This window comes from Alosa sapidissima, chromosome 6 (assembly GCF_018492685.1).
Source record: "Alosa sapidissima isolate fAloSap1 chromosome 6, fAloSap1.pri, whole genome shotgun sequence".
NCBI classification, from domain to species: domain Eukaryota; kingdom Metazoa; phylum Chordata; class Actinopteri; order Clupeiformes; family Clupeidae; genus Alosa; species Alosa sapidissima.
Window position 1 is genome coordinate 2,357,283 of NC_055962.1, and position 23,830 is coordinate 2,381,112.

The 23,830-nt window shown below is 39.4% G+C and overlaps 1 protein-coding gene across 2 annotated transcripts in view; it reads right to left on the reverse strand.

Annotated features, from left to right (window-relative positions):
- mettl14 (methyltransferase 14, N6-adenosine-methyltransferase subun) overlaps positions 1 to 23,830 on the reverse strand; it is a 65,826-nt gene that overhangs the window by 27,016 nt on the left and 14,980 nt on the right. For both annotated transcript variants that reach the window (XM_042095028.1, XM_042095029.1), the window contains 2 exons: positions 18,096 to 18,173; positions 9,044 to 9,131 (listed from right to left, as the gene is read on the reverse strand). In XM_042095028.1, coding sequence (XP_041950962.1) covers positions 9,044 to 9,131; positions 18,096 to 18,173 — 166 coding nt within the window. The remainder of the gene's footprint in view (positions 1 to 9,043; positions 9,132 to 18,095; positions 18,174 to 23,830) is intronic.

Sequence of the window (23,830 nt, forward strand, 5' to 3'; positions counted from 1 at the left end):
TGGTTCTTATAATATTGATTATTTGCCATCACTCTGGCCTTGTGCTCACTTTTTTGACGGATTATTTCCTCCAGAATCTCAGTGTAGCCTCTTGCTTTAGTGTTACCGTTTACTTTGAGAAGTTCACCAGGTTCAATTGTCTGAAAAACACCCAAAACTAATACATTTCTATCGCTATTCTCCACATTGTGGATGGTGTTTTGGTGGTTGAAATTTTCACTCCATCTAAAAATGGATCACTTGGTCATCTTGGATGCTGATCATGGATCACACTTCTCCAAACATGCACAACTCAGCTAAACCTTTACAGTATAAGGGCACACCTGAACAAAGAATTTAGCTTTCGTTGGAATTCTTTTTGACCCAGGGACATGGCCTAAGATTGGCATAAAAAAGAAGCATTAAATTCCAATGACACCATGTCCATTTCAATTGTGGGGGTTAGAAAAGTATTCTTTTGGGATATTTTTCAACCAGGGGGACCAGGGGCCTCATGTACAAAGCTTGCGTACGCACAAAAATGCTGCGTACGCCATTTCTCACGCTCACGTCCGGATGTACGAAGACTGACTTGAACGTGAGAATGTGCGGTCCTCCACGCAAACTTCATGTCTGGCGTACGCACATTTCTAATGTGTATCGTCAGTTGGCGACACTTAGAGGCAATGCAGCGCAACAACATTATATGATCGCGAGTCTAGGCCTTTATTTGCACAGTATATTGTGAAACGTGGGTTATATAAAAATAGGCCTATGTTTCTAAATTTGGACATGCAACATGCGCAAATTCTACTAAGTTATGCAACAACCTATCTATGACAACTGTAGACTTATTAGAGGATAAAAATTAAAAGGGAATGTGAAACATAGCCTACACAGCCCCGATATTTGGTTACGCGATTGTTGATGACTGGTTATCAAACATTTCAGATTCTGAAGAGCTTTCCACAAAACCTGTGATAAATGGGGTCGGCTTCACGCATTTGCCCATGCCTTAACATTTGCCGAGTGTTTTCCCTTCATATCTCCGATAGTTTTCATTTTAAAAGAAATACATATGGGACAGGATCATGCATGTGAATAGAAAGGCTGACTAATAAGTGCGAATATAAGATATTTCCCTGATTGACTGCATGGCTACTTTGACTTTCCTTGAGTAAGCATTTGCATTATTGTCACACTTGTGTGCAAATATAGGGATATGATCCAGAAATCGTAATGTTGTGGCGAGGTGGCCTGGACCAACTGAGTTCATTCCATTCGGGTGCACGATGCGTGGTACTTGGACACGATTTATTTAATGATTTTTTAATAAATGCAGTTATGTTGTCATGGTCCAAATGCATTCAACCCAGTTATGCGAACCCTGTCACCTACTTGCAGACTGACCAATTCTGCCACGGTCTCAGCCTAGCCACTGCCACGCTCTGCCACTACTGTTTTTGTTTTGTTATTAATTAATTACAGATGATAAAGACATAAGATTCTTGCCATTTCGTCAGATAAGCACTTCTACCTCGCATTCGCTGGAAATAAACTTTTTTATTCATTTGATGATTTCAATTATTAAACTTTGCAAATTGCAACAGGTTTGAGTATGAATGGATCCACAGATGAGTTTTCATTGTTATTAATATTGCGGGATAGGCCATTTTGTCTTCGCAGAGGTCTGCTCTCGAATGTCCTTCTAGGTAGCATATTAAAATGAGCGTGATTGAGGGAGGAGAGAGGGTGGAGTGTAATGCTCGTGCATGTACGCTTAATTTCACGTTAATTGGGATGTACAAAGAAAAGCTGCGTGGAATGCTGCGTACGCACAGTTTCATACATCAGGATTTTTTTGTGCGTACGCTACTTTTCAGGTTTGCGCGTACGCAATGTTTTAGTATGAAATCCACGCAAGTCTTTGTACATGAGGCCCCTGGTGACCTTCTCAAAGTAAACGGTAACACTAAAGCAAGAGGCTACACTGTAGTGCTGGGCGGTATACCGGTTCACACCGTATACCGGTGTATATTTTCGTTATGATATGAATTTTTAATATACCGCCATACCGGTGTATTTGATTACACAACGTTTGGAACGCTGCGCCGCGCAACAGTGTTTCAGACGGGACTTTTTTCCCCACACACAGGCATGGTGCAACTGCGAGGCATGGTGAGGGAAAACACAAAACACCTTAAGTTTTTCCCCTGAAGTATGACCCTTAAGGCTTAATTTCTCCTTAGGTAAGGGGTTTATTTAAGGGTGTTGCACAGAATACCTTAAATTGTTTCTTTAGTTAAGGAAAAACGTTAAGGGATACTGCATTGAAGGGGTTTACCGTCACAAAAATTCTATTGAGATTGTTCAACAGCTGTAACTAGCTGGCTAGTAGGTGATGTCGTTAGTTAGCAACCCACCGAACACAGTGAAGTTTAATGAACTTATCATTCGTCTCACCTTAAGAATCTGCTGAAATTATCCAGGTAGCAAGTAAGGCATGTTATAGACATGAACTGAGCAATACTAGCTGGCTAGTTAGAAATGATCCTGACTGATCCTGACTTTTTTGTTAATGTTTTGCCTAGCGAACCGAACCGAAACTCATGACAGGCTAACAAGACATCCACATCCACATGAAGTTAACGTTAGCCTACCACTAACGTCATGTAAACCACACAATAACAATAAGGCATGTTTCTGATAGTCCTATTTGACAGAGTAATAAGCATATTAGCAGAGAGGTTTTATTTTAAATTGTATAATTTTCAAAAAAGTATATTATTGCAAGTTGCACTACTTTTTGTATTGGTTTTATACAAGATGTTTGTGATTTGCACAGTAAAAGTTCTGTATTTTGACTGCAATTGTCTTTGCATTCTGATTAGATTCTTCATTAAAATCATGAGTGGCTCTTTGTAAACAGCATCATTTTCTGGGGCCATGGAAAACTGCATTACCCCTTGTGTGGAGTTATTCTACATCATGACAGTAAAATAGACCATCCTTAGTCAATGTACTGCAGCAATTCCTCCCTCAACCTGTAGAAAATGCTGTGAACATCTGATTATGCATGAAAAAAAATACCGTCATATACCGTGAAACTGTAAGACGTTTGAAAAATACCGTGATATACATTTTTGGTCATACCGCCCAGCACTACTACACTGAGATTCTGGAGGAAAAGATCAGGCATTGTGCCAAGAGACCTGCCCCAATAGGCATCATTGGACCATTAAACCATACAATGATCAAAAACATACAGCCAAACAAGGCAAGAAATGGTTAACAGAGAACAATGTCAACATTTTAGAGTGGCCCAGCCAGAGTCCAGACCTAAATCAGTCAAAAAAGTTAGCACAAGGCCAAAGTTATGGCAAATAATCGTTCCTGCCTCAAAACCCAGATTGCTGCCAAAAAGGTGCAGTCTACAATCATTGTGGAGACATGGAGACGCTTGGTAGGTATTATAAGAACCATTTTGAGAGCTTTGATGGTAAATAAAGATGTTTCCATTGATTATTTAACCTTCTAACACTGTTCTGGTCAAAAATGACCGATTTACACATTCCCTGTACCATAAATATGGCATTTTTCATCAAATTGCCTCAAGACCTTATGATATCCTTCACAAAAGGCATTTGAACACATTAAATTTATTGTGACTAATTTCTTTGAATTTTGAGGGATTTATTCAACTTGGTCACACTTTTTTTGTTAACGGTCAAAAATGACCGCCATAGGAAATGAATGCGAAAGAGTATAATTTTCATCAAGGAGATGAAAAGGGCCAGTCACATTACACGCGGCATGCGCTATGAAATGCATTATAGTCAATGGCTTGCGCACGCAAGAACTGGTCTGCCACTGCGCTGAGCAAAGCGCAGCACAAGGGGCATTTTGCCGCTTTGCCACCCTTGTGCGCGCAGCGGTCAAGTTCAATCAGGTTGTACCGCGGCACGCTGTACATGTAAGTCATTGGTATTTTGCGCTGAGCCCAGTGGCAAGCACAACAAAAATCTTTGAGACGTTACTTCAACCAAGAGCAACCTAGCGGCGAGCGCAGCGAATACCGTGTACAATGTGATAGCCCCTTAAGACATCTCCATACATGCACTCCTACAAATAAGAGCAATTAAAACTGGACGGTCAAATTTGACCGCGAACAGTAAATTAAGGGGGGTAGCAACGAACAGTGTTTAAAGGTTAAAAAGGGTATGAATAATTTTGGACATGCCATTTTTCATAAAAATTTTAAAAAAGATAAAAACTTTTTTTTATAAAAAAAAAAAATGTTGATTCCATGTTTCTACCACATTGTCTTACAACCTTTTGGCATATGGCAGTGTCCTTTTCAGTCTGAACAAACATATTGGTCAAGAGAAAATCAACATTACATCTATATTTGCCAGGGGTATGAATAATTTTGTTGTTAACTGTATAGGCTATAGCAGGGTATTCGTTTGTGAAAATATTTCTGTTTACAACAATGATAAAAACAGCAGGGGAAGGGTGAAATGAACACTTTGAGCAAACAGGTGGCCAATCAGAGATTCGAAAACAAAGGAGAGACCAACATGTCACAATGCAAAAACGCCAGTTTCCCTATTTACATGCAACTGCGAAACTAGAGTTTTCCAAATCGTTGTGGTTTTCGTGTAAATAAGAGGTCAAACCAAGTTGAAAGTCTGCGTTTTCCCTTCGTGTAAACGGGATCTGTATTACTTACAAGCTGCTTTGAGGCAACACATCAAAAGAGCAATGCACCAGGCTAACATATGGAGCCTTGCCTTGGTTCCTAGCCCACAGTTACCAAGTCCTTCAGACTGGGGATTGATTGATACAGATGCAGCCACGTTGGACAATACTCCCTGAGGCATTACAGGCATGCTATGAGCTTGTGCACTGTGGTTGTAAAAAGGGTTGTACCGGACACTGTCAATGCAAAAAGGCAGCATTAATGTGCACAGCACTCTGCACATGTGCTGGTGACTGCAGTGACTAAAGCCGTTTTGTAGGCCTTTTTCTTACCTCCAAAAGCTAAGGGCTCTACAACAACTTTCACTGTACTATTTTAGAATTCTGATATGTTACCTGCTCAGTGTTACATTGGGGATTTGTGATAGGAGTTCAAGTTGTGAGTTTCTGATAGCTCAAGTTCAAGTAGGGCTACATTTTTGTCATGTCCATATTTATATGGAATTGTTTGGTGAAATTATACATTTTGTACTTGGATTTGCCCAATCATTGGATCTTTTGACAGTGATCTTCACTGCACTTAATGATGTTGACCTCTTAGAGTGCTATCAATGCTATAGATGAGTTCCTCATGCCCAGAAACATGGAAAAACATATTTAGTTTACATTTCTATCACATTTAGATCCTAAGATATAGGGCTGGGCGATAAAACGATAGCGATATATATCGCAATAGACATGTAATCGATATCAATAAAAAATGTGTTCGATAGAACATTCGATAATTAAAAGCAACACACACCTCCCGCCTTACGTTGTCCATAAATAAATATATCTTGCATTGTAAATATATCTTGCATTGTAGCTCGTATGTGCAACTCTACCAGAGTAGACGATAGAAGTAGGCCTACCTCAACACAGACTCTCAATGAGCCCTTGCCCTGTGCTCGCTCGCTCGCGCTCTCTCTCTCTCTAGCATGCACATGTAATCCAAACATTCACAATCGTGCAAGACGACTGAATTGCTATTAAATTCGGTTAGCATCATTAGCACGCTGCACGAATTTGTTCAAAACTGTTGCATTCAAATTGACTGCTAAATTCTAATCAACTCAAATCCCGATGCAAATGGAAAAGTATTTTCCAAGACTCAAACGGGCCTGTCCCAAGGAGAAAAAGTATTCATTTGAAACTTAAACACACGTGGGGAAACTGAACAGTCTAACCAGTAGACTTACTATGATAAACTAGCAAATTACTTTGTTTACAATATTTCCAGGCTTCAACCAGTGCTGCTCATTCAGACTTATAGCACAATTATTTATTTGAGTGTTTTTCATGATTGTGTTGCTATCTCTTTTCCCTGTTTGCTTTGATTGATAACTGAGGTGATTCAAATCAGAGGAAGGTTCAGTTAAAAATAAAAGTGTTTAAATTGAAGTTTTTTCCCCCTTCTGGTCCTTATCTGAAATAGATAAAAAAAAAAAAAAATCAATAATTATCTATATCGACCGATATGAAATACTTATATCGTGATACAGTTTTCAGCCATATCGCCCAGCCCTACTAAGATACACCCATTTCTAATTTCGGGCCTAGTTACAGGATAATAGAAGTAGAAGTCCATAAACCCCTCAGTAATTATTTTCCCATCTCATATGACAACAAAATGTAAAAGATATTTTGAGCCTGGCTTTATCAGACAATCTGATTTTGTTTTTCAAAATGTATGCAAATTAGCACATTTTTAATGAGATACGGCCTAATTTGCATATTTAAACATTAAAATATAAAAAAAACTTTCAATACATTTTTTTCTTAGCTTAATATGAGTAATCAACTGAGAAAGTTTCATGGTGATATATATTATTTAAATTTTTTACCCTATTCACCAGTAATGTCACAACATATTAGAGGTCAGTGACCTCTATCTGACCTCAGAGGTCAAACTGAGAATGCCTCCAGATCTTGAATTAAAGCATAGGTAATCAAGAACAAACCCTGAAAGTTTCATGCTTCTTCTTGAAATGCTTCATAAAAAGCAAGATCGTTGAGCTTAACAGCCCCACTATTAGTATTCTTGCATCGTGCACACTACGTGGTTAGCTCACGCATATATTCCACAATAGACCTTTACCATCCCCAACTGCTTTCAATACAATGGAATGCCATCCTTTCCTATTAAAGTAGTCACAAGGATACTCTTCAGGTGCAATGATCGGGATGTGGCTTCCATCAATTACACCAGTGTTTCTTAACTGGTGGGTCGGGACCCAATAGTGGGTTGCAGAACCATTCTGGGTGGGTCGCGGAGCTTGTGGTTAAAGAAAAAAAAAACTATATCACCCATTTAAAATGCTACCTTATCAGATCTAATATTGGACCTTTATTTTAATAGACTTTATTTGTATAGTCATTGCTATTGATATAGACAATGTTTATGTGACAAGTCATGTCGGACATCATTAGCCTAGGCTACGACCCTGAATATTTGAAGTAGGATATGGATTCACTTAAATTGAGACAAAATGGGACAGAAATCCCAGTTCACTGAATTGCTGGCACATGAGAGAAAATTCACTTGTTCAATGAAAATAAAGTTGAATATACTCTAATCTAAAAACTAGAAATATGAACTAAACTGATACTCGTTGAAAAGTCAAACTGCATGGAACTGACAGGGATTGTTTTTTTTGTTTTTTTACAAACACAAATCAACCAAATAACATAATAATATGCTGATAGCTTTTGCTCTTTTCAAACACAATGAAGCCAGGTGCGACATGACCTTTCATCAATCCACTTGCAGTAGGCCTAAATCCCAAACACAATTGATAAACAAACTGCCCAATTTGTGATTGTTTTTAGAGATTTTAGAAATGTTATACAGATGCTACAGATTTTGTGGCTGGTGCTGCAAATATTTTAACCTCTGTAGCACCAGTGCTACATGCAAAATAAGTTAACATATAGCCCTGTGGATTGCTGCAATAAATGTGTGGTCTAGAATCATTGTGGAGAAATGGAATGTCTGGGTAGCCATCATGAGAACCATTTTAAGTGCTGTTATGACAAAAAAAAATCATTAATTTTTTTTTGTCAGGAGAAAGTCATGGAATGTAACATTTGACCAACTTTGTTCTAACAGAAGCAAAATACAATACGGCCAGTAAAGGGGTGACCTTAATATTCCAGAAAGGAAGCCTTGAGTATTGGACAAGAAAATCAGTCCATGCTAGGCAAACTCCGATTTATCAGACCTGTTTGCATCTGAGGTGTACCTCTATTTGCTGCATAGATTACTTCAGCAATACTTCCTTCAGGCTAATGAGATAACGTGAGTGTTCACTGACTTGACAAACTCTAACTATAATGATTCCATCTGTAATTCAGAGATAACCTCTTTGCCATGGTGTAAGGATTGTTTCACAGAATAGCATCTGTGGTAATTCACAGGATTATTTGTGTTCAGATTCTGCAATGTTTGACAGACATAACAACAAAGAGGCGGGCTTTGCTTAGTAATGCAAAAGATATCGTTAAATATATCGGTAAAAGAAGCACACATTGGGTTTCTCGGCTCTATGCAGTGGCTATTCAAAATTACGTAAAAATTATGTGCAATGAACTGACACTTCGAATAACTCGGGCTACTTTGGACTTGAGACTTTGAAAAAAACAACGACAATTGCGACTGATAATATTCAGTATTCATTATTGAATGTTTAGCTGGAATGATGTATGTTTAAAGCATGCATACCTGCGGTCATGTAATTGGGCTATGGGTTTTCTACAGGAATGGCATGTTTGAATAGCCTGGTCCTACCAGACTCTGGTACATTTCATAATGTAGAGAGTCTGGCCACTTTCCATTGCCAAGCGTTAACTTCCTTGAAGGCGAGTACTCTGTTGAAGTTTAAAACTATTGGATCTGCCATAACCAATCGCTAACGTTTGGTCGTGACGCATGTCTGGCTCAAACTAGCTCACAACCTCAACGTCATCGTTCTCAGCCACTCCCTCTGTTCGCTGATTGGACCTGCAGATTTTTGCAGGAGAAAACCCACGAATATACCGCAGACCCAGACGACGTACTGAAGGGAAAATTGAGCAGAAGTACGTAGGAGAGCGGTGCCAGGCTAATGTTTGAACAGGCACTGCACTAGTTTAAGCAAATCCAATTGAAAATGCATTTGCAACACCATATTAGTAGTCTGGAAAATACATTTGATAGTAATTAAATGGCTAAAACAGCTCCTAATAAAACAAAATACTTAAAATGGATCTTGAAAAAAGGAGAAAAAATGCCAAACAAATCCCAACACTTACTGCTGAAATACTGAATAAAATACCCTGTGCTTACCAACATCTCTGATGAAGTTCTGTGGACGATACCCTGTGTCCACAAAATGCTGGCAATAATCATTATGAGGATTTAGGCTTTGTGTTCCCTGGAACAATGTAAAGAGAACACAGTGAATTCATGATTTTAACCTTTATTGTAATTATCAAAGGACAAATGGACTGAGCACTATTCAGTGATTCCAACATCCCTGTGACTATGACGCTACACAAATGCTCTTTGTAGACTGAGTGGAACATAAAATTTCTTTTATATTTGTAGCACAAAAAGGTTTATTGTGTGGCTATGGTACAGGCCAGAAATCAAAGGGAATATAGAAATCTAATAAGGGAAAATAGCCCTTTCAAATTGTATACAACATAAAAAGTTAAAATGCAACACTTGTAAACATTTGTTCAAAATTCAAAAACAAAAACACCAAAATAAAACTAGAAATGCAATTCTAAAGAATAACCTGTGCATGAAAATGCAAAAAATGGCATGGAAAATATCATATACGGTTAAAGGAATACTTCACCGATTTGCATTAAGCTTTGCATCATTAGAAACCCGGTAGTATTTTGGAATGATTGTGCTTACCGCCCTCATTTCCCCTGAGAAGAGAGATATCTGTATTTCTGGGCTGGAAAAAAAATCCCCCAATGGTGCAAAAATCATCATTTTGAGTCATCGGAGGATTTTTTAGCCAGAGGCTGGAGACTACATTGCTAGTTCTGCATGTTTTCAATCCGGCCATAGGGGATGGGAATGTACAAATACTGTCTGCCATCTTTCTTTGAAGCTATGCTAACAGGCAAGGCTCTTGCTCTGCTCAGACTTTGGGAAATTGCCTGTGTGTTCCTGTTTGCCTGCATGTGTATGCGTGTTTATGTGTTTCTGCCAGGGATGGTATTTAAAAATGTTGTCCACCTGCCACTGTGGCTGGTGGATTCCAAAAATCTACCAGCCACTCAACATTTTTACCACCCACTACAGATACATGAAAATGTGATATGATCATAGTAGCCAAAATGGTCACGTTATCGTCATTATTGCTGACATTGTTGTGGAGATGAAGGATTAAATAGAAAATGCAATTCCAGAGAATTACCATTGCATGTAAATGCAAAAAAGCTGCTGTGTGTAACATATTACTTACAGTATGATTATTCAGATTACATAGTCTTACAGTATTCTTGAAAACCACTTACTTGGTTAGATGTTAGCTTAGAGTATATGACAGTCAGTAAAAATAAATTGTCAATTCAATATTGATCAACATTCTTTGTTTTAATACAGCAGAATGATACTCAGAATACACTAATGAACACTTACCAATGTAAGCTTCAAGTAAAAATCACAGTTGTGTATATTATATATACAGAACTTGATAATGCCAATCATATTATCCTAAGACAGATCTATTTATCAGTGGTAACTCTGAACTGGCAGCAACAGCTAGAGGCCTCAGTTATTCTGGTATTAGGTCAAATTTGATGGTGATACATACACTGAAGAATACAAGAGTCAGCCCTTCAGATGATCAGTTTTAGACAGAACTTAGGTTAGAATCTTATTTTTCACACAGCACAGCTCAGGTCTAAAAAGAGAGGTCTAACAGCACAGCTATGTTTCACAGATGTTACAGCACAGGTATGATTAAAGGTATGAATGGTTGACAAATATGATTCAAAGGTATACATGTTCCATATAGTTAGTGAGTATAGTCCTCACACAACAATATATTTCTCAGAATGTCTCAGTGTAGATCTCAGATAAGTCTCAGTATGGTTAAATGGTATGTGCACAGATATGGTCACATGTTTGTAAGAATGTAGTAGGTATGTTGCTAGCAACATTGTCAGAGATGTATGGTTGACAGGTGTGCACACAGACATCACCACTGGTCTGGTCTGGTCTGGAACCTAAAAGGCAAAAGCAAACAAGTTTAACAGTTATACCAAAACAAGGAATGTCTGCAATTGTACAATTGTCCAATAAAACAAAGGTATTTAAGTGAAGTTGTTACATTACATTAGGCTGACGCATTATAACCTAACGACTAACATGGTAAACAGTTTAAGCTTTTTAAACAATTTCAGTTTTAGTATAGGTGATAGTTAATCATATTTTTTTAAAATATAAAACGTAAACAGCTTAGAAAACTTTGCAGGCAAAGGGTCTGTTGTTGCTGTTGATAATCATATGAGTAAGGACGGATCATTCTGATACTAAGTATCTTGATAACCAACTGCTAGCCTATAACTTAAACAGCTTGCTAGGTCTGTCAGCCACATTTTTTCCTACAGATTACAATGTACTACAACTGGAAAGTTTGATTCACGTGCCAGGCTACACTTTAATTTATAGACCAGAACAATGCAGAAATGAGTAGGCCAAGTAAACATTGTAGCCTATGTTGACAACACAAACATAATAGCTCAACTTCTGTTGTGTGTTTTAACAAGACTTTAGTCGTATTGTCCATTTCCTAACAGTAGCCTATTCATGGCTTTCATACGGTCCCTTTCCACAGGAGTATTAATAAAGCACCAATGCATTCATAATCTAGGTGCTTGATTGTATACAACTGTTGAAAGGGACCTGATGAAACCCATCAATACTCACATCTATAGTATACCGTGATAGTGTTTACTTAGGCTACGTAAGAATCAGGAGTGTAGAATGAAACGTAGCCTGGCCTATTTGATACACAAACAAGCGGTGTACAACGTTAAACATATGTTAAAACAGGAGCATATATTTGTTAACTTTAACTAAAATGTGAACGGTAGAAGCTATAACGTTATGACCATCAACAAGTAACGTTAGCTAACGTTATTCATGCCATGAATGAAACCCATGATGGGTTTCATCAGGTCCCTTCACACAGCCTAGCCCTAGGCTATAATCAAGCACCACGAAGTCTGCATTCATAATCTATTCTAGGTGCTTGATTCTATACACCTGTGGAAAGTGAACTGATGTTGAACAGAGCCTAGTATCTGTAGGCCTACTTCTCTGGTTTACGTTAACGTTCTAGTTAAAATGCTCCTGGTAGGTAGGCCTTATGAACAAATGTAACATTAGTGCATTAGCTGCTACGTTTGATTGTCGTTAGCTATCGAAACCTACAGCTATCGGTCACTGTAAAGTTGACGACATATTAACGTTGATTAACAGTGGGTTTCCTTACATAATACATATCAACGTAGTAAGGTGCTAACGTCAACTATTTAACGTTAACGTTACCTTAAGTTATAACGTTAGTTTAGTTATTTGTGACCCATCATTTCATACACGCTAACGTTACATAATGTTTGACGACATAAATGACTCAAATACCAAAAACCGGAACACTTACCTTGTCTGTAATTAGAGAAATGTGCCTCTGAAGGAGAGTTTTACGAGCAAATAAAGTGACCAAGGCACAGCAGGTGAAGACGTTCAGAAGCTCACGTTCAACTGTTGATTGCTTTCAGCTGGAGGTCACGTCATAATGCTAAAAGTTGCCGCCACGGCAGTCAATGTTAAGTCAATGGGAATTTATTGCTCTTTTTTATCGTAAATATCTCAAAAAGTATAAAGTTCACAAATGTAAAATTACTTCGTACAATTGTCCATTACAAGACCTTTGTAGGAGTGTTTGAATGACGTCAAACGGTTCAGTGGTTTTAGTGTCATTAAACGTCAAATTTGGTCGGAAGAAGAATAATAATAACAGATAATAAGAAGAAGAACAGTGATAATAGTCCATGGCATTTACATGCAATGCAACAACAGGCAAAAACTATCTCCAAAGAGCTATATTTACTGAAAAGATAATGTTTCACGATTCTCGTGAGATTTGTCGTGCCGCCGTTCTTGAAGTTGCATGGCTGGTTTTCTCGGAAGGGATACGCTACGTCTATAGCTATGCTAGGTGAGAGATTCGCCTATTACAAGTTCGTTTACCATCAAATTGGCTTTGTAATGGTTATATTAAGGTGTAAATCTTGCATAGTGTACCTTTAAGCACAGCTCAGCTTTAAAAAAAAATAAATATTTAGCATTTAGTGAAAATAACTTATTAAGGCTACTAGGGCTGTCACTTTTGTGAAAAAATCCTGTTCGATTTTTGAGACATAAGTGTTCATTGAATCGATTGTAAAATCGATTTTTTTATGTCTAAAGACGTTTCCATTTTCAACGCCAAATATAGGCCAATCCACAAACAACTAACAGGCATTAGGACGATCGTAAAGAGGGCGCTTGTAGACGCAAGCCAGCAATATTTCTGATGATTTATTGGTGTGAAGTTTCGTGCACAATGACAAACAGGAGTGCAACATTCTCGAAAAACAATAAGCCGAGTGGACTGCCATTACATCAGTGACAAACATGACTGCAGGCTTCAACATAGCTGTGTCTGTGTTTACGATTAGAAATGTCAAACAAATTTTGCCTACGTAGAACTCGATTGCACAGTTTGCATAGCCTACCGCTTTGTTCTTCTCCATAGTTTGATATACCAAAAATCCGAAGTACTTCCACATCGAACTCCTCAAGTTATTAGGGCCCATCACTCGTCTCTCTACATGTCGCACAGGTTGATCGCGTTGTCCTCCATTTTTTGGCAAAACACGAGCAGCACAGCAACTGATTGAAACAGCCGTTTCCGGTGCGTAAAATGGGTGGGAATTTTCTTCTTAGCTTTCGCAATGCTTACTGCACTTCGGAATTCTTTTATATTCTTGTTTGTGAATTTTGTTACATCTATCTTTTTTATTTGTTTAATTCGTTAATAGTGTACATATTTGGTTAAACTCGATTCCCTATTTTAGTTTTCGAAACTTGTGTTGTTTGGTCCAATCGATTGTGCAATCGATTTTTGAATGTAAAGTGACAGCCCTAAAGGCTACATCTACAAACTCTTAGCCATGAGCTGTATATCTTCTGATTTTAATATTTACAGCTATCTAGGCGATATTGTTAACATTTATTTGGTATTTGGCCTTTAATGAAATAATGTATTGAACAAAAGCCCAAAGCTGGAGACCACATAGAAATGTGCTACAATTTCAAAACTGAATTACTCTGGAACCGCTAATTGTACAGGGAAATGCTTTACACCTTTGTGTTCCGTGAGGTCTGCCATTTATTCTGATATATGGGTTGTAATTGGCCTAGAAATCTAGACGCGCCCCTAGCAGCAGCAAATTACATTTGCTGCCAGGGCTAGTCTAGCAACTCTCCGTTGGCTTGTGAGCTCCAGAAATCGAAACTCAATCAGGCCAATGAAATCGTGTATAGAGTCGTTAGGTGGGCTTAACATAATGATTGATGGCAGAGTTGCAACGGTTTGGCTTGAATTCCCTGCTACTTGAAAACAAATAAAATGGATGTTGCTGTTGGCGAACAGTGTGACACGAGTTAAGCTTTTATTAAGTTGGCAAACGTTTGAACTAGCCAACTAGCTCCGCTGGTGGGAAACGCATGGGACTCATAGTGCGGCCGCTGTCCTATTGCGTGCAGAGGGAATTTGAAAGACAACTGATTATCCCGCCCCTCGGACTGAGTACTGCGAACGGTGAGTGCCCAGACCCTACATTTTAATGTGGGTCTGGCTCGACAGGCTAGGTTGTAATATGTTGAGTAAAGAGTTTGTGAGATATTCCACCATGATGAATGGGTGTGGATATGTGTGTCTGTCTACCTCATAGGTCTAAATAGCAGTGTCATAGTTTTCTGTGAATGTGTCACGGTCCGGATTAAAGTAGTAGCCTATGCTGGCCACTTCAAAAAAGAACTATTCGCATGAGAATATTAGCCTGTGAAGACACAACACAAATCCACAGATCTTGCTAGGTTTATGTTTATGCAGTCATCCTGAAATAACCGTAACAGTGGCACATGAAAGCATAGCAACAGTTTCCACAGTAGTGGTGGAAAGTGAAGTGCTGCACTAGTGCCTATATGCTGCGAGTGACTGCTCACTGGTAGTTATTGTAGATAACTTTAAAATCAGCGTGATTTATGTGTGCGCGTGCGACGTGCGTGTTTATACAGTGGGTTGCTTAAGTTTACACCCCCATGTTAAAGTTGACTAAAAAGAGGAATAAAAAACATCTTTTGAAAATTAAAAAAAAAAAAAAAAAAAAAACGGGGAAAAAAAAATCCACCTTTTTAGGACACTATTTTTTTTGTGAATCAATAATGTATCATAAATAAAGAAATGTTCTTCATTAAAGTATATAAGTATATATACACTCTTTTGATCCCGTGAGGGAAATTTGGTCTCTGCATTTATCCCAATCCGTGAATTAGTGAAACACACTGCACACAGTGAACACACAGTGAGGTGAAGCACACACTAATCTCGGCGCAGTGAGCTGTCTGCAACAACAGCGGCCCTCAGGGAGCAGTCAGGGGTTAGGTGCCTTGCTCAAGGGCACTTCAGCCGTGGCCTACTGGTCGGGGTTCGAACCGGCAACCCTCCGGTTACAAGTCCGAAGTGCTAGCTAACCAGTAGGCCACGGCTACCCACACAAAAACAGGGTGCATAAGTATACACCCCGCTATGTTAAATTCCCCTAGAGGCAGGCAGACTTTTATTTTTAAAAGGCAGTTATTTCAGGATCCAGGATACTATGCATCCTGATAAAAGTTCTTTTTTGGGGTTGTGGAAATAACAGATAAGGCTAATGTGTGTATGTCTTTATGTGTGTGTATGTGTATTTATTTGTGTGTGTGTGTGTCTTTATGTATGTGTTTCTGTGTGTGTGTGTGTGTGTGTGTGTGTGTATGTGTGCGTGCATGTAGCTTATATGGGCCACCATGAACGAAATTCCACGACACTTGGCATGCATTCAGAGGGTGTCATAATGATCCTACACTTCAAATTTCGTACAGTTTAGAAACTGTCAGCCAAAGATACCTGCGATTACAGTGCCTCGTTTTTGTCATTTTATTTTTAACTAGGTGGCGCTATACCTCAAATGAGTGAAAATGGGATGTGCCGACATGAACCATGGAGACCAACATACACAAATAATTTACTCATTCTCGAGATAGTCACAGAAAACTGTGTCCGGCCATCTACAGGCCAATTGGAGTTTAGTCATCAAATGTACACATTAACTTATAGAATGGGCCCCCCATGAATAGAATTCCACGAAACTGGAAACTGGCATGCCGTCAGAGGGTGTCATAATGATCCTACACTTCAAATTCCATGCAGTTTTGAACATGTCAGCCAAAGATACCTGTGATTACACCTAATTTTTGCTTTTTCATTTTTAACTAGTTGGCGCTATACCTCAAATGAGTGTTGTCTGTCTTGTATGTCTTAGTGTCACGGGAACGCTGGCGACTACGCCGCTCCGTCCGGCATTTTTTGTGTTATTGTCTTTTGTTTTGTGTCAGTGTCTTATATGTGGAGCGCTTTGGGTAACACTCTGTGCATGTTAAATGCGCTATACCAGTGGTCCCCAAACTTTTTCTTCCGATGGCCAGCTTACTATGCCTGGCTGTAAGAGAGGGCCAGAGACTCGGAATATATCAGTAACCATAAATAGCTTAGTGCTGTGAACAACAGCAGTCTAACTTAGTTGAATATTCCATTACATTTAATCTATAGGCTATTGCAATTTAATACCATTGTTAGCTGTGTTTATATTGCCATCATGCCATATCAGTGTAAAATTTAACTCAAATTAAATAATACTAATAAAAAGACTTTTGCATTCCCAAAAGTATTAGCAGGTAGTCCCAAAAGTATATTTCATCAAAAATGTGTGAACTCTGAACATTTAAAAAAATGACCACCATTCTAACTTTCACCCACCTGAACTTGTGAACATTGTATGAACATTTGAACAAATAAAAATAATTATCCCAGAAAGTCCCAGAAATATGACTTGAATATAAGTTAGTTAGTTATTAACAATTCATTGATAAACTTTTAGAATACTTTGAGCACTGATGCGGTCAGCATAGGCCTCTTACATTGTTTGCAGGTAGGACTACATTTCATTCCATTTTGATGGCAAACGCAAAACAGCGCCAAAACAACCACCAGTGGACAAAAAGAGTATTACATGTGTACTGTTAAGACTCGCCATAGAGAATGAATGGGGGAAATTGCGGAGGTTATAGTTTGACGATTTCATACTCCCGTGCGGGCCAGATGCTATACTACGGACATGTTTTGGGGGGCCACCCAAAATGAGGTGGCAGGCCGTATCCGGCCCGCGGGCCGTAGTTTGGGGACCACTGAGCTATACTAAATAAAACTGACTTGACTTGACTAAAAAGGAAAAATACTTGTACTTTTGAATTCTTAAGTATTTTTAAGAGCAACTACTTCTGTACTTCAACTCAAGTACAAATTTTCCTTTGCAACGTTCACTTGTATCGGAGTAAAATTTAACAAGGTGTATCTGGCGGCAGCCGTGGCCTACTGGTTAGCGCTTCGGATTTGTAACCGGAGGGTTGCTGGAACCCCGACCAGTAGGCATGGCTGAATTGCCCTTGAGCAAGGCCCTAAACCCCTCACTGCTCCCTGAGCGCCGCTGTTGTTGCAGGCAGCTCACTGCCCCGGGATTAGTGTGTGCTTCACCTCACTGTGTGTTCACTAGTGTGTTTCACTAATTCACGGATTGGGATAAATGCAGAGACCAAATTTCCCTCACGGGATCAAAATAGTATATACTTATAATGCACTTATTTATACTTTGACTTAAGTAAAGGAATTGTTTACTTTGTCCACCTCTGGTAGAGTGAATTGTCAACTCAGCACTTCATCGTCAGGTAGTAGAAAAAACTGGCGTCACAAATCCCTTAACCAATCATATTGCCATTAAGCTTATTATTTGATGTTTATAAGGAAGTTTTCCTTCATAAAATCAGTTGCTAGATGGCAGGGATATTAGACTCAATATAATTGGTGCTCAGGTACCAATATTAGAACGGTCAATCTGCAAAAGGTTAGATATTACAAATAGATTTTTCAGAAACCAAAAAGATACAAAAATGCTTACATCAGACAACATGTAGTGACATGTTTACTAGTGACATTAACTCTGGTCTCTACCTTAAGGAAGGTGCTTGAGTCTTTGTAAACTTCTTCATATGGACTGTTCACATCTGGCTGCGGAGGTTCCATCTCATCCTTTTTTGAAAAAGAAGAAACATTAAAATACGTCACTCATAAACACCTTGAAAGGGAATTCCAGCATTTTCAACCTGAGACCCTTTTGTCAGATGTATGTACTTTAATTAGTAACAAAACGATAATCCATTTAGTATTATACTAGCTAGCCTGCTAAAACAGGAAGGGAATTTATATGTTATGCGGATAAGAAGTTTTACCCGTCTTTTTCACCTGATGACTACCATTTCTGCTTGAATGTGTGCATACCTCAGGGATATTTCAGTCTGGATGAAAGTGAGACATTTTCAGCTCAGTCTCTTCAAAAATTTATTTTGAAACCACTTTTTATTTTGAAACCATTCCTTCCGCGAGATCAGCTACTAAATATAACAGAAAATTAGACGTGAACATGGAGAAATTAAATAACACAGGATGATAATTTGACTGTTATAACACAAGGCGAAGCGACACAAGGTCAGTGTTCAAACAACACAACAAACAGGGCAGCCGTGGCCTACTGGTTAGCACTTCGGACTTGTAACCGGAGGGTTGCCGGTTCGAACCCAGACCAAGGCACCTAACCCCTCACTGCTCCCCGAGTGCCGCTGTTGTTGCAGGCAGCTCACTGCGGTGGGATCAGTGTGTTTCACCTCACTGTGTGTTCAATGTGTGCTGAGTGTGTTTCACTAATTCACGGACTGGGATAAATTCAGAGACCAAATTTCCCTCACGGGATCAAAAGAGTATACTTATATATACTTATACTTCAATTCTGATTATTCCCCGAATAATCACCCGATAGCAAAAGTAGCGCCTGTTGTGGAAATGGCACGTCAGAAATTTAGGATGTATTACCAGCATGGTTGCGACATCTCCATTCATGAAGCCATCAAAGGATTTAAAGGCAGCACAGAGCTACGGATCTAAATGCCTTTCAAACCAGAAAAGTTTGGCATCAAGTTCTGGGATCGGTGTAACGGCAACACTGCGTACATGTCAGACCTCCAGTTGTACTCAGGCAAACGAGACCAGACACCTGTTCAGCGGCTCTAAAGCTTAGGATAAAGCAGTGGTTCTCAAAGTGTGGGGAGGGCCCCACTAGTGGGGAATGGAGACATGACAGGTGGGGTGCCACGAAAAGGAGGAAATGTATTTTTTTGTGCAGGGTTCCCACGGGTCATGGAATTTCTGGAATATCATGGAATTTTAGAAAGTCTATTCCAGACATGGAAAGTAGGGGAATTTTATAATTTTTGGGGCAAAGTCATGGAATATCAGGGAATTTTGTTAGCCTGGGTGCCAGCCGAACTTAGTCCCGCCCACAACATTTGAGGTCGGGAAGTTCTAGCATTGCTCTGTTGTGGAGCAACCAGGAGGTCAAGAGCGTGCAGATTAGCTTCGGCATGTTAGCATACGCCATTTTCAAATATGGCGCTGCATGGAGCATTTGGAACCAGATCCATGCACGAAAATCCGTGTTGGGCACGAGCTCTCATGCGCGTACATGTTGGTGGGCGGGTACCTATCCGGCGGCTACAGCCAAACGTTATTCAGTGCATATTTCTTGAGGAGCCTATGAGAAGACGTGCATATTGTGGTTGTTTATCCATCATATGACAGATAAAGAAAATTGTATTGATCTTGTTTCGTTGTTGTTTGTCCCGAACAAAGATAACCTAAACATGATTAAAGACAATAAATTACACAACAGCGGCATAAAGACCTTGTCTCGTTACACCATGGGTCTCCAACATGTTGCTCTCAACCTATAGCCGCCCCCTTTGGAGCTTGCCAGAGGCTGAAGCACTAGGCTACTACATTTAAACACAATTATTGCCGCGAGGCATTCCAGCCTACGAATTTAATAAAAAGTAAACCATGCATAATTAAAAAAAAAACTCAATGTAGGCTACTATGCAATAAGGTTTCCATTAGAGCACAGCGCACGTTCAATGAATGAAGGAAAGGCCTTCTCGCAATAAACAGCTGGAAATTCCAACACTTTTTCAACAACACGAAACTTTACAGTGATCATCAAATACCCTCTAGATCTAAATGCCCATCAGTCTCAACATTTAACTATATAATAAAAGTCAAAAAGTAAATGAAATCTCATACCAAAACCGAAAATCATCTGCGTTTGATAGCCTGGTATGCTGCTCCAAACAAAACGCATGTCTCACAATAACGTAGAAAAGGTCTGCCTCGAATAAGCCTACCTCAAATAAATACCTGTGTTTTGCGCAGCCTAAGTAAATAGCAGACGCCGGACATAATTTAGGATTTACGGAAAGTATGCCATCATATGATGTTGGACGCCTGGCGATGCTCTGGCCGTCTACTGTGCCTCTGACACCGCTGCCTCATTTGGATGGTAACTCCACAAGTGAGCGCGAAGATTGGATGTCGTGGATGCGCAAGTAAACTGTTTTTTGCTGAGCCCGCAGACAACATTCTCTTTAACGGTTACTTCACCATCTGCGGTGTACAACTCAAAGTAAAGACACCACATTTTAGATGAGTTGGGGATGTAATTGTCCGCTCAGGCTGACCGTTCTGTGCGTTATCTTCAATAATATTGAATATCTTCAATATTATTTTCAAAACAGGGTGGCTATTGAGGGCTCTGGCTCCAGTCATTATTGTGGCTACTGGCTATTATTGGCTTGATTTGGTCATGGGCCAACACTAGAATACGTTTAGAGCACCCGCTATGAGATGGCAAACAATAAAAAAAACAAAAAAAACAATCATAGACTGTAAAAATGCGCTACACTTGGCACTAAAAACCGAATAGTTTATTTATAGTTCGACTACGGATATTTCACGTCATGTTCGAATGCATATTTGCAGCAGGACAGCAGGCAGACCGCTCTTAGTTAGAGCCGCTGTTATCCAATGAAATTAAGTTGCGCTTCAGGGCGACTTCACTCGGACTCCATGCGCGTTCCCGAGCAACTTTTTCTTCTTCTTGTTATGAGGCAAGGACTTTATGTGCATTATCGCCACCCTCTTACTGGAGGAGGACTCTCTTTTCACAGAATATCCAATAAAAATCGACGTTGGTCCATGCGTCATTTCCAGCTTTGTAACTTGGCGCATGGTCAGAGCCGACTGCCGCTGGATCCGAACCCCAGTGTTCAAGATGGCGTTGACTATGAATTGGCCGGATTTACTAGCCTAGCCTCCACCATTCATTTGTATGAAGGGCGGGACTTAGTCACTCTCTCCAGTTATATATAATACCTCCATGGGAGCAACTATGCTCAAACCAGAGCTGTTAGGACCAATCAAATTGGGCTTTACGATGATGGACAAGTGAGCAATAGCGCCTCATCTACCACGTCATCATTTCAGAGATGGCTGCAGACATACAGACCCAATAAAAGGTAGTTCATCTTTTCCATACAATTAGATGAAAACAGACATCAGCAATGCTGCATTACTGCTGGTTTTCGTTCGCTTTTGCTGTGGAAGTGGTCTGCTTTTCTGTGGAGAGCTACCAACACGAACCATGGCCCAGGAATGTTTTCGATGCCTTGATGATTATTTCACCCGTAATGGCTTTTACGTAACCAACTTTGTTGGTGTTGGATTATTTCAGCACTATCAACTATGAATATCCAAAAGCAGAAGAAAAACAATTAAAGATGCCCTGCCACACGTATTTCATTACTTTGTGGTAATGTCTGAAGTTCTACCATGGACTCTGTAACATTTTTTGTGGAAAACATGCCTTGGTTACCTTGTTTCAAGCCATTCTAGTGTGGTATTGAAAGCCTGCATGAAGACTTGGCTCGATTTGCGCCAGTTCTCATTAATATTCAACGAGCTAAGCTGCTTGACTCTGATTGGCTAACAGCTAGTAGGTTTCGTCCATAACATGACAGTCGTTATTAACTAATTTTAGCTTCATGGCATGAACTTAGCTTGGCTAGCGAGTGCTAGCATTGTCCAAATGTGCATAAATAAAACCTGCTAGGCTAGCGAGTTCATTAAACCTGTATAACATAGCACTTCCTTGAGTTGACAATTACGTTTTACTTACAGGCACTGGTCGTAGACTGCGATGGTAGCCTGCTCCAGGCTTCAACAGCAACCTTTTTGCAAAGCCTGTGGCATTGTTCCAAAAAATAAACTGAAGCCATTTGATCCTCAAGTCTGGGTTCTTGGGCAAAATGCATTGTTAAAGTTCTATTTGTGCATAGCGCAGAAGTCTGTTGACATTCAGCCATTCTTGCATAGGCCTACGAAAACTGTCAGAGCTAAACGAATTTTGTGGGCATGGTCTCAACTGGGCGAGCTCATGAATAGTAATGAGCTCATCAATTCCACATCAATCTGAAGAGTTTTTGCAATTGGCCTAATTTCTCTGCTTATTTCTTTTCAGTGGCTAGAGCTGACAGAGGAGTTAGCTGTTCATTTTCACATTCACGACATAGCACAAACACATATGGACCTAACATGTTTAAAAAAATACAAGTAAAAACAGTTTTGTGTGGCAGGGCACCTTTAAAACAATAAAAGTGTAAAATGAATACAAAATCAAAGCTGGATGTGCATATTGAAATTGTAGTTACTGTATTTTCCGGACTATAAGTCGCTCCTGAGTATAAGTAGCATCAGTCAAAAAATGTGTCATGAGCAGGAAAAAATGAATTTTTTCAAATAGAAATGTATTTCACAAAATCCAAAACCAAAAACAGAGACTATGTAACTGGATTATTGAGGCCAAAAAGATTAATGAAGATGGAGTGAAGGGAGCCAAGAGGAGGGCAGGAAGGTAATTGCAAAGCAAAAGATTCACTGAAAGAAAATGCCATGAGGTGCACCAAAATGTTACTAAAATGTGGAGAATACAATGCAATCAAGCATTTTGGGCGATGTGGAGTCACAAGCTGGCAGCAGATTAAATGCTCATGAGAGAGAAAAAGATGCCGTTTTAGAGGTGACCGAAACAATAGGCCTATAGGCCCGACGGTAATTGTAAAGCAATTTACAAAAGAGTCACTGAACAAAAATGCTGATATGATACATGAAAATGTAGCTAAAAATGTGGAGAATACAATGCAATCAACCTTTTTTTGGCGATGTGGAGTCACAAGCTGGCAGCAGATTAAATGCTCACGATAGAGAAAAAGACGGTTTTAAAAGGACGTGACCTAGCTGAGGCAAGCCATGGCAATAGGCCAATAGGCCCGAAGGTATTTGTAAAGCAATTTACAAAAGATTCACAGAACAAAAATGCTGATGTGGTACATGAAAATGTAGCTAAAAATGTGGAGAATGCAATGCAATCAAGCATTTTGGACGATGTGGAGATACAAGCTGGCAGCAGATTAAATGCTCGAGAGAGAAAAAGATGCGGGTTTAAATTGACGTGCAGACCGAAGCTGCAGCAAGCAGGTGATATTTAGACATGTATTTCACAAAATCAAAGACTAAGAACAGACAGACGTAACAGATGTAACTGTACACATTGAGGCCAAAAATATTGAGAATTCTACAGGGAATGTTAATGAAGAAGAAGGAGTATAGTGGCAAGAGGCAAGCCGAAGGCTGCTGACAAGGCCCGACACTAATTGTAAAGCAATTTACAAAAAAAAAAAAAAAAAAAAAAAAAAATCACTGAACTCAAATGCTGATGTGGTACATGAAAATTTAGCTAAAAATGT